Consider the following 20,156-nt stretch of genomic DNA (forward strand, 5'->3'; position numbering starts at 1 on the left):
AATAGGGTAGCCTATATGTTTTAGAATCAATTGACTGTATAAAGTGTTGCCAATTACAAAAAAGTAGATTTATTCATCCTCAAAATGTAGTCTAGAAAAGAAAAACGCTTTTGTTTATATTTCAATTGGTTATAGATTAAATAGCATAATTCATGAATACATTAGTGGTCAATTGATAGACCCAATTTAATGAGTGGACGAACATGAATACGGGAATTCTTGGATTATTATATATATCCCACTTAAAATGTTCATTGGAGCTATAGGCCTAGTTGTACATTCACATTTAATACTCATAAAAATAATCAACAGTGTAGCCTACTACTTTAACAGTTCATGTAGGCATACTATTAAAAAGAAAAAGCGAACGTTACATTTAGCTTTAGCAAATTGGTGTTTGCTTTTCATAGTAATGGAAACATGGCAGCCATTAATAGTATTATCCATTGCTTTCATAGCTAAGGACTCCATCAGGGCCGAAGGGGGTAGGCGTAGGCCTATCTGTTAGTAAAAAACACGATTCCAACAAAAAATGCCTGAACTGAAATGATAAAATACCTAATCCTAGATCTAATAAGACTTGATAATATGGAGCATGGGGCATATTAGGAGCAGTCAACTAAAAGTGAAGAATGAATTGCTAGAACTTAGTATTAAGTCTGTACTCCACTGACATCTAGTGGAGAGGCCATACAAACGAGGCCGCAGATTACTGCAGTGTGGCCGGATTTTGATAGATGCATGATCCAATCGATCAGACAAGCTATTCCAATTGAAAAATAATGCCAAATGTTTGCAATTTTTGCCAACATCTTGAAAAGTGGAAGGTGGTGCTTAAGTATTCAGTTATTTATTATACAATTAAAAATATTTAAAACAATTCACATCAGATTTTTGGGAGATAATTCCAGTTTGAAATAGAAAACTGCACACAATTGAACAAAATGAAGCAATTTAACAATTGTTTTCATTGTCTCTACATGAGATTAGCTCACCTCCATTTTGCAAATATTGCATAATAACAAAAACACCCAAATGGTGAGGCTACTTTGGACACCAAGAGAGCTGTATTGGCTGCAGTTTCTTAAAGAAGTACAGAGTTTACTGTTGTTGGCCCCTTGCAGTTCAATATGTGAATTAAAAGAAAAAGTTCGATTTACAAAACTTGGGTCAGCTAACAGTGTTAGCTAATGTTACAACTTAAATAATTTTAAGAGTTGAGGGGAACAACCATTATGCATTGAAAGAAAAATTCTCTCAACTCTCAACACATTATCATGTTATTATGCTGTAGAATTCAACAATATTTACAAAAATATTTAGCAGAACATTCCAAACCAGTACCTTTAATTAAAAATGTAAAAAACGTAGAAAATAATAATAAAAAAGGTCGTAAAATACATTTTCTCAATGCAGAAATACTCGACTATACAATACTTTCTCAATTAAAAATACTTGCAGACTTGGTTAACAGTAGTCGCAATCTATTGCACACAAATATATTCACTTTGTAAATATATTCGTTATTCCCCGTTTGCAGCTGTGTGCCGTGTGTATTTTATCTTTTTCTAATTTTAAAGCTATACTATCTTAATGTTAGTTTTGATACATTGGTTGGTTCTATGCACTTTTCTGATGGTATGCCATTTGGTTATGCATAGATTTTTTAAACTGACTAGTATTCTGCCTAAAGTTGAATAAATTCATCTAAATCCCTGTAATTTTGACGTGAAAAAAAATCGAACACAATTGTTTGACCAAAATAACAAAAAAAATACACCTTGAAAATCAAGTGCTTTGCATCAATGTAACAACATACAATCAAGATGAAAGACTGCTACAATGAACAGCAGTTCATCCACAGATCTGGAGCATCCTTCAGCCCCGCAGACATGTCGACAGAACCCTCATGTTTACCACTGGTTTGCCTCGAATCCAATTGTACAACGTTCCTTTATTAAGCCTTTGTCTTGGCTACATGTACCACACAACCTGTGGGGAGCTCCGATGGAATCCAACCCAGAACGTGTTCTCCGTCGTCTCACAGGTCTCCCTCATCTTCTGGTGCGTTGAGTTCCATCTCCTCAGCCGCATCCGTTTGCATCTTCTTGTATTTCCTTTTAAAGAAGCCAAACTAGGGAAGTAAACAAAGATAATTGATTGGATTAAAAGTGTTTGGATAAAGCCGGGATGCCTAAAACCAAACCGTAACAACAAACCCTAACCCCATCTCTTATTGCCAAACCCTCACCCTAAACCAAACCCTTACAACAAACCTAACACCATCTCTTATTGCCAACCCCTAATCCTAAAACCAAACCCTAACTTTAAAACCAAACCCTAACCCTAAAACCAAACCCTAAACCTAAACCCAATCAAACAATCCTTGACAATTATTAGGTTCAGTGTTTTTTTTCTGCTACTGTGATAAGGCATTTAAAAACGTAAGGTAAGTCAAGGTTGGACCATAAATAATTTTGCCTGAACAATTTGCAAATGCAAATGAGTCTGGATCTCTCTGTTCATTTTCGATTCAAGGAGCATTATCAACAGGGACAGACCAATCAGCGCGACGAAACGTGTGACACATTAGCGGCAGCCGAAAATGCCTCACGACCCTCCCATATACGTGTCAGCCCCACCCCATATCATTCAAACGGTTGTGATTGGCCCTCCCCGGGTCAGGTCTGCGGGAGAGTCTGTCTGAATGGGAGGGGGGTCCGATTTTCTTTTGTCTGATTCACAAGCTCTAATGAATTGATATTCATTATCCAAACAAAACAAATAGAGATTTTGGGAGAGCCTTCATAAATACCCACCTTCCACATCAGACCAACAGCAAGTGCAAGCAGCAGTAGCCCTCCTATAATACTGCCCACTATGACCCCGATAGGAACATCAGCGATCTCTCCGGGTTTACTGACCGTTACTGTCACCTAGTGGTAGAAAAGGAGAAGACAGGAGAAAAGCGAGATATTTGTTTTCTTTGGTGATTGTTTGGTTCACTTTTAAATAATTAATTAGTCTCTCAAATAAGTAACATGAGGAATCAACATCAAGATGCATCAGATGAAAACTTAATTGACCATAACATTATTCATTGCATGAATTAGGATACAGGGAACATGCTTTTGAGCGAACAAAATAACACTGTCTACACACTATGTCGACTGTCTTTCATAAATTAAACCGAGAACAAACTTAACTCGATTATATTTTGTTGCATAATTTTTTTAACCTTATTTCACCAATAGCTTAAAAACAATGTCATTTGCATTTGATTAACGAAAAAGAATCCAATTTGGTCTTACTGATAACTTCCTGTGTTTGATGAGCAGGAGATCGGGCTGGGAGCTCTCAATCTCTACCATAGAGGTCAGGTCAACAGTCTGGAACGTAGCCTGTGTGAAACAGGATGTTCGTTCAAACATGTGTATGTTAACACAGAGTATATACATATTCATATGCATACACACACACACACACACACACACACACACACACACACACACACACACACACACACACACACACACACACACACACACACACACACACACACACACACACACACACACACACACACATACATACACACACATACATATACACACACATATATATATATATATATTATGTGTATAAAATAAAAATATCCAAATATATCCTATATAATACTTATAATGTCCTTATTATATATAATTCTAATCATATAATAATAAATAACTATTGATTATTACATATATTTACATAAGAAAATGTGCCACTCCAAATCCTTGTTGTCACGTTGACATAGTAGTGGTTCTTGGCCTCCATGTCTTTCAGGATGCACTTGACAACGTGGCAGTTGGTCTCTTCACAGGCCTGTAAGTCATCAAGTCATTCATTTTTTTTTTTTAAATCATCAGGCACCAAAATTCACGTTTTCTATACCAACTTAAAGAAGGTGTAATTTAAATCCACACAGAGGTATTATCCTTAAGAGGATGTCATTTAACCAACATGGTTGGACCATCCTTACGAAGGTGTCATTTAATCCAACATGGTTGGACCATCCTTATGAAGGTGTCATTTAAACCAACACGGTTGGACCATGCAGCGGACCTACCATCCCTGTGTGGTCCCTCAGAGTCTCCTTGGTGAAGGAGACTTTGTTGGGTTTCCCCCCGATTTTCAGCGGGTCGACGAGCTCCCTGGAATCACAGCTGGTGGAACCTCCCTGTGTGGGTCCAGACTGGGTTAGGTCATGCTACACTTAACTTCACAATTCACTCAACCTCCCCGAAACCTAAAACCACCTGATCATGGATCTTCTCTTGTGTGCAAACACAAAAAGCATTCTTCCATTGGAATGACAAATGGAAGCGTTAATTCCCATATATAAATAGGGATCTGATATATATAACATGAATACATGCATATAAGGACTTACACGGACAAGGAAACTATAGAAGTACTGTTACTCACTGCTCGTGTCTTCAAGCCGGTGATATAGAGCAGTGGATTTCCAGCTTTGGTTGTCATGGGAATAGCTATTGTCAGGTACAGCAGGTTCACAGGGAAATTATCTGTTGAGATCTGTGTGCACAAGGGACAGAATGTGTCTGTTTAAAACCTGTGTAAAGTAAGAGAGTGCTAGTTTGTTTAAAGGGGAAATATTATGCCACCAGGTGTGAGTGTGATTAGCCATAACAAGCCGTTTTGAAAATGTGCAACTTGTAATGGCTAATCACACTCCCACCTGGTGGTATAATATGTCCCCTTTAAGAGAAGATCTGCTGACCGTACCTTGACAGAGAATTGAAACTCAGGGCCGATGTCATTGAGGGACTTCAGCTCAGTTTGCACAGCAGTGGTTTGGTTTACAACGTAGAAATTGATATTTGACTGCCTGGAAATTTACAAAATACAAATGAAGATGTTATTTAGATAACATCTTAACATCGTCATACAATATTGGCCGAAAAAGTTTTCAAGTTTACTTTTATTTATTTACCTTATTTATTTAAATATTTTAAATATTCACTCACAATCACTCGATCAATTATTTAATAGTCATAATTATATCATAAATAATAATTGAGTATAATTAATGATCTATAATAAAAAAAAAAATTGACAGGATTTTTTGGGGGCTTAATCACCTGGACAAAGTAAGTCCAGCATCATACTGGAGAGATATTGATATGTCTTTTTTGTTGTCTGAAGGTCTGTCTTCCTTACTGTCACTGTAAACAAACAGAAGACGTAATTAATTCCCTATTCCCCCAAACTACGACAAAGAACTATAGATAATAGTAGGTCAATGATGGCGTACCTTTTCACTTCAAAGATCACCTCTGCTTGCCTATGTAATTCGTCAAGGTTGAAGTCAAAATGAATCAGAAATTGTACCTGGGGCAAACAATATGAAGCCGTGTATTATTAGGAAGCCATAACACAAGGATATTTGACGTCAATAAAAACAAACTCTTTAAGTCACATACATTTTAAACGTAATAGTTTCTTGTTCGTACCTCTTGGCCAGTTTTTAAAGCGGGGTATCCTACTTGGCAAGCAACGAGCATCTCTTGTGTTGTGGAGGTACAGATAACAGACGTACCGTCCTTCTGGGAATCCACAAACAAAGAACGTTTGGTTTTAGAATAGTTTAGCAGAGTTATGGCAACCATGAATCACTTTTAAATGTGTCTATATTTGTACTTTTGTAATTGATAACTGCAGATTAAATTATTTTTTTATCAGAAATACTTTTAATTATTTACGACAAGATTGCATAGACTACTATGTTGATGACTACAGAAGGACATATTACCATGTTTAAAACAAAAAACTATCGGTTCACTGGCCCTTTAGGAGTTGGATAAAGGTGGATATACTAATTCAGATTAGTTCATCCCTTTCCACTTTTACAGGAAATGCAACAGTGTCCTGGTATTGGTTGTTGAAGCGTTGTGCATCGTATTGTAACTCACTGGGCTGGAGGCAAAGGCGTAGAAGAGGCTGCTTGAGTACTTGACCAGCAGCTGTGTGTTATAGGCGTTCTCCAGCTTGTTCTTCACAGCCACCTCAAACGACACTCGTTTGTTGTAGCTGACCAACATTGGGCCCGAACTGAAACCATAAGACACATTATTATTATTCACATTATAGTGTCTGTATTTTACATTGAAAGTCTCATAAATCGGACTTCAGATTTAGAACTACAGTCTGATTGCAGACAGGTTGCATCCGGTTTTTCTCTTTCTTTCACTTCATATTTGTTTCAACCAATCATGTTGCTGGAGGCAGGGATCAAAAAGGGTGTAATTGTGGAAAAACGTACTTGGCTAGCACCGTCTAGACTGGCCACTGTAAAAATACACAATATTTACAAAGAAAGAAAGAATCAGTATTAACAAAGTGTCCGATTTCTGTCCAACTGTCTGTCTTGAACATGGCATGACCCTGCTTACATGAGAAATTCAGATGACAATAAATCTCATCTGCATTTGAATGTAGCGTACACCATCTCCGGAGGTGGTTTTGAAAACGTTTTGAGAGAATCAAAATGGTTGTGTGCTGTTGGTGTTATTTATCTGGAAAGTAAAATGCGTTTACTCTCCTATGCACTCTTTCCTTCAAGACTTAAACTCATAACCAATAGGAAGAACATGTTCAAGTCCCGCCAATGCTAATAAATCCACCACTTAAAGCCTCCCTCCACAACTAAAACCCCAAGCCTTATTTGCACACAATATAATGGTCCCACTGGTCGGCTTGGTGCAGACGTTACGTAAAGTTGATTAAAACCGTAAGAATTTAATCAATTTCAGACTGAAGTGTTTATATGTTTGTCTTGTATTCACTGTGGTCATATGAAGTCTGACTTGTTTATGGTTTTATTTAAGAGTCTCAATCATAAAGTTTATTTTTTTAAGAGTCACTGAACACATCTGACGCTTTGATTCTAAGTTCACAAGGTCATCCCAACCCAACCTTTTATTAACCCGAGTGGTTAAAATACAAAGGCAACCGCTGGGACTAAACTCACTGTCATACATTCACAGCTAAGGCAGACCACAATCCAACATAGCCAATGAATAATATTTCCCTAGTGAATGTCAAACAGGGTGTGACACTATTGGCCCAATCACACATATTGCCACATTGCTGGAAGAAACTCGACCAATTATCTTGCTTGTTTAAACCGAATGATAAAAAAAGATCCCAATGTAATATTATTCTGAAAAAGAGAACTAGGGTCCATATAACACATTTTAAATGTTAAATAAATGTTTAAACTAGGTGCATAATCATGTACCTCTGACCTACAAGGACATTGCACGCAACAAATAACAGTAATCTCTTACAATCATGCCTGTGCTTCAAATACCCAGACTATTACTTTGAAAAGCAAAGTTCCCGACATCGTAGAAGAGATTGTTGACTCATTGGTCCTATCACAACAAGCCAGGACAAGCCTTGGCTACACTTCTCATGGGGGGAGTGTAACAGTGTTAAGAGTGAGCAGCAGGTCGCGGACGGACCCAGGTATGACTCACCTTGGCACTTCTGGCCCCCTCTTCACACTCAGCGACAGATCGCTCACACACACCTTGTCCGAACCGCACTCTTTTAAGAAGGGGATCTCCAACCGGAAAGAGGGAATGAGGTTTAGAATTGAGAAAAAAGAAAGAAAAACTATTTGTCAGTTTCCTTTTTGCGTGTAACAAAACAGAATAACTTCTTCACGATCTACATTAAAAAGCAAGAGAAACATGGCCGTTTTGTTGTTATCAGTTGGGCGCCCAAAACCGAAGGAGTGTGTGTGTGTTTGTGTGTGTGTCTAGGAGGGGGGGGGACTTCCTTGCGCCTACGGTCTGGGAGTTAACCTTTGATGTGTGAACCTAGTAATCGAGACAATGAGTAACTTGGATGAACACACGTTCTGCGCAGCGTTGCTATGGCGACACAGGGCAACTTATCAGGATTGCAAAAGAGAGGGGCCATACTTCCGCATAAACTGAATGGGTGAGGAGGGGGGTTCGTCGATGACACCTACAATCAGTTAGAAGGAAGAGCGATGACTAAGACCAACAAGGATGTCGTCTCCTGTGGTGCAGACTTACAAAGAACTCCCACGCACTGGGGGAGAACACGTCCAGCACGGGGTTGGAATGTTTCTGCCGGAGAGCGACATCCACCCGTAGACTGATGGAGTTCACAAAGTCTGGGGTGTCCTGTGTGGGCATTACAGCGGAGGAGACAGAAGGGACAATGAATGATAATAATAATGCCTTGGGTTTGAAGAACAATAGCAGAAAATGGTCAAAAAATTATCCTTAAAATGTGGTAATTATCAAATATATATTTTTGTTGATACGCTTATTCCTGGAAACATACTTTTTTTCTTTTTTATTTGTGAAAAGCATCACAGTAATTTATTCTAGGATATTATAGATTATTGTGACCACACACAAAACCACAGAGAGCATACAGTATGAGGCAGTTGGTTGGCGCCAAGCAGTTTGTGCCTACGTTGTGGCACAATGAATAATGTGGAGGACGTACATACCTGTACAAGGACTTGGTAGTCTTGACATACAGGATCTTTTAATACTTTGACATCCCCAGAAAGTAGACGGTCGTTCGACAGCGTGAATAGACCCCGAGACGTCACGTGTGAAGACTGCAAGTCGGCGTCCAGAGTCAAGTTGTAGGACAAATCTGAACAACAATAGAAAATACACAACACACAACGGTGAACCGTTTTTAATTAAATATATTGTGTGTCATTCAACAAATGGGCTTATTTAAAGCAACAGCAAAGGTAACAGACAGACAGATATGAATTGAGTTTAATATGATGTGAAATCGGTGTCGCAATTTACCGATGGGTCCAATCGGGTTCTTGGGTCTGAAGACAGCCGTGAAACATATCTTGGTGCTGAAACAGGACACCTTTCGTCCGCTGATAAGACAAGGCTTACTGAGAATACTGATCTTATCAGGGGTGAAGCTGGCTTTGGCCGTGACTGTAGCGAGACCACAGGACCTGAAGACCAAAAAACACACCCACACACACGACACAAACACACACACAGGCACACAGTTGTAAAGCGTCTTAAGAGTGGTCGATTATAAATAGGTTGTTATTCTTAGTCAGCATCCTGTTGTGTCATGACGTCTGGGTGCTTGATAGACTAACCAGAGTTGCACCACCTTCCCGTACGCCCCGACCGATACGTCCGGGATGGTGTCGTCGTTCAGATCTCCGTGGCCGTCGATGGACCGCCCGAAATACTGCAGCTTGGGGTCCAGCTCGGAGCCAAGGATCCTCTGGAGGGTTAGGGAAGGGAAACGGCCTTTTCACACTAATTGGATGGAAGTCATGCCACCAACCTCCTACACCAACTGTACATATATGCTCAGCTTAGACGATTCTTACAAACATACCGCACCCCCCCTCCCCCGAATAAAGTGGACATGCTATCTTAGTGTGGTATTGAACATGTTGTAGTGTCTCTATCGTAGCCACTGCTCGCTTCCCTCTTGCGTCCAACCCGTGTTCTCCAACCTGTTGTAGTGTCTCTATTGTTTTGACAGCTGCCTTCTTCCAGCGTCCGACCTGCGCTCTCCAACCTGTTGTAGTGTCTCTACTGCGTTGAGCGTCCCACCTGTGAGAAGGCCTTGTTCAGGGTCTTGTGCTGCCCGTTGTAGACGTACAGGACGCCCCTGTGTTGGTCCTCCAGCGGCGCCCCCACCACCACGTCGCTGAACCCGTCCAGGTCCAGGTCCGGGACGGCCGAGATCGCCATCCCGAAGCGGGAATTCTCCGAGGCCGAAGGCCCGCTGAGGAAGCCTTGCTCGTTCAGTATTCCCTTTAGAGCAAGAGGGAGAGTGAGAGTAAATACACGTTAAAGCGTCCTTTTATTGTATTGCTAACCATTTATTGTACAAACATAACCGACCTAAAAAGCTCTTTTGACTAAAAAAATAATTGTGAGAGAAAGACAGAGAGGGAGAGAGTTCTGGCAGTGTGCTCTGACAATCCTATTGGTTGTGTGTCGGCAGAAGTTAGGTGGCCCCCACTCACATGGTCCGACGCGCCCATGGTCAAACTAATTGGGATGTTAATGCCATCATAACAATCCCCATCTGCATCCTCATTATGCTCACCTGTAGAGGGGGACTTATACGCCATCTGTGTCTCAGACAGCATAGCATAGAAGGGCCCCCTTTAAAGGCACACGTAAAAAAGTCCAGAGCGCAGCGTGCTTACCTTGGTGATGGAGAAGAGGTAGACCCGGCCTTGCTCCTTCTTCAGCTCGCTCATGAACATGGGCGCTCCCACCAGCAGGAGGTCCGACGTGCCGTCACCGTCCACGTCCAGCGAGCACAGGGCGCTGCCGAAGTAGGAGCCGATCTGAAACACGCGGGAAAGCCTGCGGGTTGACTCATCGACCTCAGCAGCAGCAGCAGTGAGACTTCATGCATGTTTCAGAAGCACTCTCATGGACTCCATTGAAAGGCCCATCCCGAGAGACTGCTTGGTACATGTGAAGTGAGAGGTCTTTGCACGTGAAATACATTTTCCATGTTGCACTTAAGCCCCTGGCACTTTTGTTCAGCGGTTGTGGTTGTGAATTGTTGTATGTTGTCTTTCAACGGGCGCTCTGCCAAAGTACATTCTCGGGCGCTGTGGGTTGGCCGATTCCCTTTTGTCATCTGCTGGAGTGGTAGTGATGACTACCGTACAAGACGTTACAGCATACAACATCAGCAGATAAGAATTCCCCAGATCAGCACTCGTAGGATGCGGGGAAAGCCAATAACACAAGACCACTCATGTGCGGCATGTAGCGCTGACATCGGAACGTTGACGATGAGGATCTTAAGATAGAAAGACATTTAGGCAACGTCGTCTATAAAATAAAAATAAAAAGTCGTGCCAGCAAAATAAGTGTGTAACAGCAGGATATTCCGGTAAGAGGATGATGGCGCTAAATGAGTGATACCACAGCATTACTTGGCTTCTCGAGCGAAGTCACGTAATGTTTTTTTGGGACACGCTGAAAAGTTGAAAATTTTAATTGATTAAGCAACGAAAAAGTCTCAAACAAGGCATCATTGTGCCGCGCACGTATACAAATAGGATACATGATTTGACACTCAGTCGACGACGGGCCGGACGTATCAGATTCCACTCCGCGAAGCCTAGCCGAGAACAGCCCTGCCTCCCTGGACGACCTCGTGACCGCTCCTCCCATCCGTCCCCTCAAAGGGTTCCACGGTGAAACGCGACAGCAGCACATTCCAGAGAGCCGGCAGAGCGGGTAGCTTCCGGCTAATGGGGGCAGCGCAGCGTGCCACTGACCCGTAGCCAACCCCTGCCCAAACACCACCCACACATACCGCCCCCAACCTACTCCTATTGACAGCATACCTGCTTCCCCCTCTCCGTGTCCACCACGGTGGCCTCCTTCCGCCCGTTGACGGTGTACACCACCACCTGTCCAGAGTGGTTGGAGCGGGGTGCGCCCGCCACGAAGTACTCCCGGGGTCCGTCGCTGAGGCTGGTCACCGCGTAGCCTAGGAGTGTAACCATGGAAACGTTGGCCAAGTGGACTCAACTGCACTGAATGACAGGCGTCGAGATCGACTGCTGAAAGACTATGTTAATAGCAGTGTTTGGGACATTCAATATTTAACCTTATTTGCACCTTATTTGTCAGACGTTACTTAAGGAGGTGTATTGTTTTAACAAGTTTAATTGCAGACAGATCTAAGAATTTCGGAAGTGAAATCGCGGTACTTTATAGGAAGTAAACTAACTAACCAATCTAAATTAGCTAACAGTGTCTGATGAGGAAGTTCATAAAGAGGTGAATGGTGTGGCACTGCATACCCAGTAAGGAGCTGTGGTTCCTGTCTTGAAGGGTTTTCTCAAAGGCGGTAAAGGGAAAGATATCTGCTCTGGAATCAGTTTTGTGTACGACAGTGCCGCTCCATGCATACGCCCCCACCGCTCCCAGCATCAACACGTTCTAGAGTAGGTCAGGGTGGAGAACAATAAATACCACACCTATACAGACAGTTTATTACAGTACAGTACATGTGTTCCAGCATTCCTGGGGTCCTAGTGAACTTAAAGGCACAGAGACACATGAAGAAGACAATAGAGGGTCACATTTTGGAACATTTCTCAGCGCTATCAAAAGAGCCAATACTAATGTTTAGAAAGGCAAATTTTCAAAATTGAAGAATCTCTAAAAACATTAAGGGCTTGTCTACATGCGGCCTCTTTTCTAAAACTTGGAAATGTTGCACACTAAACAAGAAAAAAACATGTAATACTGTATATAGGAAGGTTTACAAGTCGTTGCCACGGTACCTGTTTAGGTGCGTAGTGAGCGCTGAACCCAACCTGGGACATCTCCATCTGGAAATTGTCCGCGCCTTTCCCAGTGCCTTGTGGGTAAAAAGGGGGACAGGGTTGTGTCAGCAGGGAAATATTTCAGGAATATGAGAGATGCTAGATTTCCCCAAAAGGCCTGAATGCCCCTGTGTCTCTCATGAGTTTCCTCTTGGGATTCTGCACAATGGGAGGCTTGTTTCCACATGCCTAGGTCAAATGGCATTTTTTGGTCAAAGAGAATTACATCCATATATAATGACAGGAAGGGGGAGGTTAAAGTGTTACCCTCTATGTTGAAGATACGGTTTCCCAGGGCCCCAGCAATCTTCGAAAGGGCTGCCTCTTCAGACACATTGAAGAAGAAATTCTCCACAGGTGAACTGGCAATTGACTTGATTTCAGCAATCAAGTTTTTTGTGTCAATGTTGTTTCTTATGTAGTAGCCAAGTACCTACAACACGGAAAGAAAAGATGAAGAAAGAGCAGAAATCAGTACACACCTCAAGGACCTCCAGTTATCATCATCTTTACATTAAATTAAAGTAATGAAAGAAAATAACCCTTTCATTCCAGTCTATAGCTAAAGGTGAATGACTCCTGGCTGAAAGGGGTTTGAAATCAAATGCCCATAGTCTAGCTGTAAGCGTCATTGAGCATGACACCTTTCTTCCTTCCTTCTCGTTAATGGCATGTATATATGAATATTCACTTATTAATATAATTCCTTTTTCAATGCTAAATGACGAAATAGTGATGGTCGTGTATACAGGGACAAGGTTGGTTCTGATTGAACCAGCAGTGCAAACAGATTCAGGGCCCTATCTTGCATCTGGCGCAATTGACTTTCTACACTGACGCATGTGTCGTTGCTAGTTTGCAACTGGCGCAGAACGTTCTTTTCCCTCCACCGCCACGCGCCTGTGAATAGGGAATGATCTTGCGCCCCAAGGGGCGGTTCGGCGAAAGGAGGAGGCGTGTTCTGGCGCAAACGTTCCCTGGTGCTATTTTGCTGTTTCAGAAAACAATTACGCCACAAACCAGGAAATACCTGGTTTAAAGTCAGTGGCGCGTTGTTCAGATGCTATGTTAAGGGTGCATGCATAATGTTGCTTGTGCACCTCGCGCATACACTTTGCTTCTCTCATCTACCTAGCCACACATTGTTGGTAAATTATTTGGGAAAGAACAGCTGATACAGCGGTAATAAGTTGTACTTTTAAATCAATGCATCTGCAAACACTGTACAGATAACACATATTTTCTTGACACAGACATCGTGTACATGCCCATAACTTTTAGGATTGATGAGTATTTGATCAAGAGAAAACATTGTTTTAACGCGAGTGAGTGTTAAAAAGAATGAATGAATGCGGGCGCGCGTGAGTGTATGCGTAAAATAATGAATGAAAGCGGGCGCGCGTGTGTGCGTCCATCTGTTTAAACACACGCAAACTAAACACGTAACGCATAATACAGTCCATGGCAATGTATATTAACTGGGGGACACATGCATATCAGGAACACAAGTCGATAACGATAATGCATACAATACTGGTAAGAAGCGATATTTGTTAATGTATTGCGTATATCATTAAATAGAACCAGTTACGGCATTTCATATGTGTGTTAAGTTTTCTTTGCCAAAATTTATTTGAGGACTCAGTGATTCTGAAGTTGTGGAAGAAAACGCTATTCCATGTGTGAATTAGGCCATATTATTTTGCCATAAACTGAGCCGTTTGAAGTTTGAAATTCATGTAGTCATGGCATGTCTGCAGTCTCCGATGAGACAGATGCATGATGCATCTGTCTCATCGGAGACTGCAGACGCTCTATCAAAATATCAACTCGTCAGATTCAAATGCGCTATTATGCCCAAACCACACCAAGGCGAATTAGGCTACTTCAGACCTATCCTTTTTAGATTTGCGCCGGGCGCAAGAGTCGTTTATGGACTTCAATCCGACAACCAGTCAATCTTACTGTTATCTGATTGCAGACGGCTTCAGAATGGAGGCGTCTACAACGGCCGAGCAAGAGCCCGGTCTACGGGGTTCACGACTTACAGCGATGGCAAAGCGGGTGATTCCTAGTTTCTGACACTCCTCGATGGCGTTGGCTCTTAATTCCTCGTCGTGGGACTCGCCGTCGGTGACCACCACCATCACCTTGGCGGCCCCCGGACGGGCCCCGCTCGTCGGATGGAAGCCCTGCTTGCTGAGGGAGAGAATGGATTTTGGTTCCTGGTTTCCATGTGCAGACTGTTGCTTTTCCCTCAGCTCCCACAGCTTTATACATTGGCACTCATTGATGGGTGACAAAAATGACATTATAGTGTCATTTCTTGAAATTCAAGTCGTACAATCGATAGTTCTCCCTTTGATTTGAGAGTTCATACGAACATTAGAATTATGAAGGATCTGTCATCCAACTCTTTCATACGTTCTTTGATTGTGTACACATGATTTCACGTCATAGAAGCCAGGAGAAGCTAACCTTGCGTATTTGATGGCTTTAAAGGTATTAGTGCTGCCTCCAGACATCTGAGTGATCTTGGTAACTGCAGCAAGGAGAGTTTCTTTGGTTCCGTGTTCCCTCAGTTGGAATTCAAATTTGGGATACACCGCATATTGAATGACACTGACCTGAAAGGGTGGACGAACCACTGGGTGTAAATAGGCAAAAATGCACGACCCGTAAAATGAATATAGAAATAAAATGTTGTGAGGGGAAAATAATCCGACCTGTGTGCTTTGAGGACCGATGTCCAAGGCAGGAATTAGTTTCTCAAGGAACATATTCATTGGTTCCCATGGATAAATGCTGTTGGAACCATCCAAAACGATCACAATGTCCATAGGACCCCCGCAAGCTACGGATGGAAAGACAGGTAGATACAATCATGATATGAGCGCGATCGTAGATGAGATGTACACCTTTGACCTCGTGCACATCTCGATTTTCGTATATGGTATAGTTTATTCATTTGATACTTATTGAAAGGCCACTTGCAGTTAAAGGGTATTTTGTACTTGGTAAGGTACCAGAAAATAATCCTTGTATGTGCAAACTCACAGGGCAATAAAGCCTTCTGATTCTGATGAACTGACAATAGTAACATGGACACTAGGGATGTGCAGTGACACCACTATCTTTATCTGATTGTTTTGGCCGTCAATATTATGTCTATCTGTATATGTTTAACCATCAATGTTAGCTGTATCTGTTTATGTTGGACCATCAATGTAATCTGTATCTGTTTATGTTGGACCATCAATGTCATCTGTATCTGAATATGTGGTACCATCAATATTATCTGTATCTGTAAATGTTTGACCATCAATGTAATCTGTATCTGTTTAAGTTTGGACCCTCTATATTATCTGTATTTATATATGCTTGACCATCAGCATTATCTGTATCTGTATCTGAATTTGTGATCATCAATATTATCTGTATTAAAAGACAAAGTGCCTATACATGAGTGGTGGTAGGGTCCCTTAGCATGGCATTGGATGCAAACAGGGGGGGCGTGACAGCTCAACCAAAGGACCCACAACAGATGTGTGTGGTGGGCATAACGAGGAAGCAGCAGTAGAGACTACTGTCTGTTGGAACCTCCCCCAGGGAATGGTAACTGGCAGCTGGCCGCCAGTCAATATCGTCGACCAGAGTGTGTTATAAGTGTAACTTATTTGCAATTTGGAAGTAGCGTGAGAAGCGGGATGCGTCATGGTGTTGGCTAAGCCGAGACCTGACCATCATTTAAACCCGCATTTGCAACAGGTTGCTGCAGTATCATTCTTTAGAGACAGTCACCCACTTCCTGTATTTTTTCTTTCCATCCTTATTCAACAATATACTGGACTTTATATTTATTTACATTGTTTTAAATATATATATATATATATATATATATATATATATATATATATATTGGACTTAATATACATACATACTTAACAATATTTGGAAACCCACCTTCCCTTTACTAAGGGACATTGAACAGTAATTTAGGAATAGTAACTCAAACACTAACCACTCGTGTATACACAAGTACAATTTGTCTATTTTGTTTCACAATCCGAAGTTCAACATTCACTTCGGCTCTCGCCTCTCACTGTCTCAGACTGTCATGTGAGAAGCGACACTATATATGTGCTATGCCAAATTAAGGATGTTTGTATTTCTGATGCTAGGTTACAAGAAGTGCCAGGCGATGATCAGTGGGGCATTATAAACAATTTCCTTGCTGCAATGACGTAATTTCCCGCAACTCTGGTTATAAATGTATTTATATATAAATGTAACTACAGATGTAAATAAGCCTCTATTTCGACACTTCACCATTGAAGTGTGAACTAAAATGTTGATTGACGTTGTTGTGTCCCTGATGAACCTCAAATCAAATCAAATAAATAAACAACCCACTTTCGGTGAAGGCCAAACTGGTCCTTGAGCTTCGGCGCCGGCCGACACCATGGTGAGTTTGTGTACCAAGTGCTGACTACGGTTTGTCCTTTGACAAATCTTTTCCTTACTCACCCACGTTTAAGCATTCATAGCATTAAAGGTGGTCTTACGCTGGACAGCAGGGGAGAAGGCAGGCTGGGCTCTGAAGAGCGGACTGAGTTCTGCACACACTCCTGGGTAGTAGTCCTGACTGCCACAGCGCTGAGCCCAGAGTGGACCACACGTCTGTTACACAGACCCTCGGGAGAGAGTACACATGTAAGGTGGAAACATCTTAGGGTATTGTAGCATCCAATATCTTTGGATATTTGGGAAAATTCCCCTCACACAAACATTCAAGTACACAGACACGCAAGCATACACACATACACCCACACACACAGACTTACCAACAAACCCTTTGTTTCTGGCATCCGGGTAAGAGTCAAACCCAGACTCATGTTTGTGTCAACGTTCCTCACATTTGGAATAATCATGTCATCTGAGGGCAGTGAAAGACGTTGTGCGTTCAACATTTATTGCAGTTTGTTTTGCCACACATAATAAGCTCATAAATTATGCTGTCTAATTGAGGGTCGTGCCTTTAAATGTAGGATTTTACTGGCTGGCTACTTGCTACTTTATTGGCTGTCTTAACCACTGTCTGACTAAAATCAGACCAATATTAACCCGGTTAGGCTTTGGAGGTTGGCCTATCTCTAATAAACTCAGAGCACTCAATAACTTCTTTCTTGCAATGACTGTACGCTTTGAGAAAATAACCCGATGTGCAATAATTGGTACGGACTGAGGTGAGTTTAGTATACAGCAGGTTCTGCTCACCATGCAGCCGGAGCTCGTCACAGCTGGTGCTGGGACCTGAGACAGGACACTTATAAACATCCCCTTTCCTGTTTCTGGTGAATCCACCCCAAGGGGCACCCACCAACAGCCTGATGGAGAGAGTGAAGGGGAAGTAGAGGAAGAGAGGGAGGCAGGGAGGGAGTGTTGTTGACAGAATTAGTAATGATTTCTGAAAATTGTACATGTTTATTACTTCCTTCTTTCTAAACTTGACAATCTAGTGGAAGACTTTAGCTAGGAAATGTACAGATGTATGAATGTGTCTTTTCGACTTCATTATGAATCACTCCCTACGCATGCATCTGACTGAACTCTAGGAAGTGGAATAGGATGTGGCATTGTTTGGTATTTCTAGTGGGTAGGATTAGGGGAATTTGAATTTCACTGGCCTCAGGAACAAATCCCCAAGTTGCTTTAACAGGCCATTAACCTTGTCATATATTACTTTTTTGATAACATATCAGTATACAATGGTTGTTCTCATTGGCATGACATGCATTATAGCATCGATGAAAATAAAGATCTTCGGTGATCCAACAGTAGGCGATAACAGCAATTAACAAAATGTTATAAATCTTCAATAACTATTTTTTACATACATCGGTGACATTGAGATTAACTTGGCTTCATACCATTTCCCTTGATGGTTTTTAAACTGTTTGACAGTGTAGCCAAACTCTTCTTCCACGCGTCCGCTGAAAATCTTGGGATCCGCCGTGCCAATGTTGAATGACTGAGTGCTGCAGATCCGGTCAACTAAAGAAAAGAGTCAATGCTTTGACACTGTAAGGGTATTGAAATCATTATCCGACGATACTTGGTTACTCCTCATAACTGACCGTTATAAGGAGTGTTTAAAAGCATCATAGGCCTATCCATAAGGGATCGATCCCTAAAGTGTGAGAAGTAGGGGGAAGAACATTTTGTGTGTTGGATCTATTATTTTGAATCTAAATGTCAAATGAATATGTAGGCTACCGCGGAGGTGGTGACACAAGTAGGCCAAATAGCCCTCTGTCATGAGTTTGGTTTTCATTGGGGAAGCTTTAGCGATTAAACCGCTTTGGGATTTTGTCAGACCACCAAGAAACAGACCCACAAGCTTAAAACGTTGTTTGTACGGGCTATAAACAATTGTTCATAGGCAAAATCCAAAGTTGATAGACAACTGGTTGCCCTCAGGGAACGGAATTCTCCCCAGCGCGTGTGTGCTGCTGCACCATCATTACCAGCACCATCATTGCTTTGCGCAAGCTGCAACATGCCTGGTTCGCCTGCACAACTGTGTTTCAAAAGTATAAATCACTGGCATGCGAATGGCCGATGGATTCGGAAGAACTTTGATTGAGAAAACTTTTCTCCTGGTAACTTATACCAGGTCGGAAATTTGCACTTTAACACAATGCAAACCACTCCTTCAATAGAATATGACAAACGTTACTGTAACAATTTTACAATGTAGCCTACTTACAAAATAAGTCTGTTGCAACGTATATTAACAACGACTTATAGATAGCAAGTCATAAATGTTGTTAAAACGATAGATAGAAAGGGTATTTTCAAATTCTAATCCCTCAATCCAGCTAAAGCAAAGATGAAACGTTGGGATACATAACACAATAATCATAACCACACAAAGCATTGCCATACACACTGCCGAGACATGAAATATACAACGCGCTCAATATCCCCACTTGCAGTAAACTCTCTTCTTCAGCAAGGAACGTGATATTTTGTGCATAGGTGCGCCAGACCAACTACCGAATTAACACCACGTCGATGGCTGCATTCTTGGGGCCATCGACGCTCAGAAAACTCCGCAAAGTAAAGCTCTTCAAAAGAAACTCGTAATCAAGCAGCGTACTTACTTATGACGAGAAGAGCAAAGAATAAATTCGAGGTTATGTCCTCCATCACCAGTCTTTATGTCATGTCTGTGTAAATGTGTGAGAACTGAGAAGCACTTGCTCGAAGTTGTAATCTTGTGCTTGTGGGCTGGGCGTCGACAGACTCGACACCCGAGAGATGACGTTTGAGCAGACTCACCTTCCTGACTGTGGCGAGACAGAACCCAAGGGATTGGGTTTATCAACAAAAAAAATAATCCTAAATAATAACGAGTTTAGACTACCGGTATTAGAGTTGCATTTTCAGTGTTTATCTATAGGTATGCTACAAGTCACTTATTATATTATATATATATATATATATATATAATACACATATATATTTTATTAAAGTAAGCAGCAGCCTACATGATGATGAGGTAGCAGCCTACCTCACTATCACCTATTTCTATTCCTGCTCCTCCAGCATTGTTTAAAATCCGTTTGGTATGCATCACGTTGCATGTCCTAGTAGCCTAGTAGTGACACATGATACATGGTGGGGAAATTGAGCAGCGGATTGTTCAGAATAAGTTTGTCCTGATTCTTAACGT

General features: G+C 41.7%; 1 protein-coding gene across 1 annotated transcript; it reads right to left on the minus strand.

The window, feature by feature from the left end:
* Positions 1 to 173: 173 nt before the first annotated feature.
* itga2.2 (integrin, alpha 2 (CD49B, alpha 2 subunit of VLA-2 receptor), tandem duplicate 2) lies at positions 174 to 19,749 on the minus strand. The gene is made up of 30 exons (XM_056602639.1): positions 19,585 to 19,749; positions 18,349 to 18,472; positions 17,696 to 17,805; positions 17,263 to 17,354; positions 16,984 to 17,098; positions 15,145 to 15,272; positions 14,897 to 15,045; positions 14,467 to 14,617; positions 12,686 to 12,851; positions 12,377 to 12,453; positions 11,891 to 12,029; positions 11,429 to 11,574; positions 10,265 to 10,408; positions 9,660 to 9,863; positions 9,191 to 9,321; positions 8,874 to 9,037; positions 8,558 to 8,709; positions 8,112 to 8,222; positions 7,545 to 7,630; positions 5,976 to 6,114; positions 5,517 to 5,609; positions 5,318 to 5,394; positions 5,145 to 5,228; positions 4,789 to 4,891; positions 4,468 to 4,578; positions 4,109 to 4,219; positions 3,751 to 3,864; positions 3,312 to 3,401; positions 2,820 to 2,936; positions 174 to 2,134 (listed from the first exon to the last, which is right to left on the minus strand). The coding sequence occupies exons 1-30, from the start codon at positions 19,628 to 19,630 to the stop codon at positions 2,042 to 2,044; spliced, it is 3,567 nt and encodes a 1,188-aa protein (XP_056458614.1). The 5' UTR covers positions 19,631 to 19,749; the 3' UTR covers positions 174 to 2,041.
* Between the last annotated feature and the right edge of the window lie 407 nt (positions 19,750 to 20,156).

This window comes from Gadus chalcogrammus, chromosome 11, assembly GCF_026213295.1.
Source record: "Gadus chalcogrammus isolate NIFS_2021 chromosome 11, NIFS_Gcha_1.0, whole genome shotgun sequence".
Lineage (NCBI taxonomy): Eukaryota > Metazoa > Chordata > Actinopteri > Gadiformes > Gadidae > Gadus > Gadus chalcogrammus.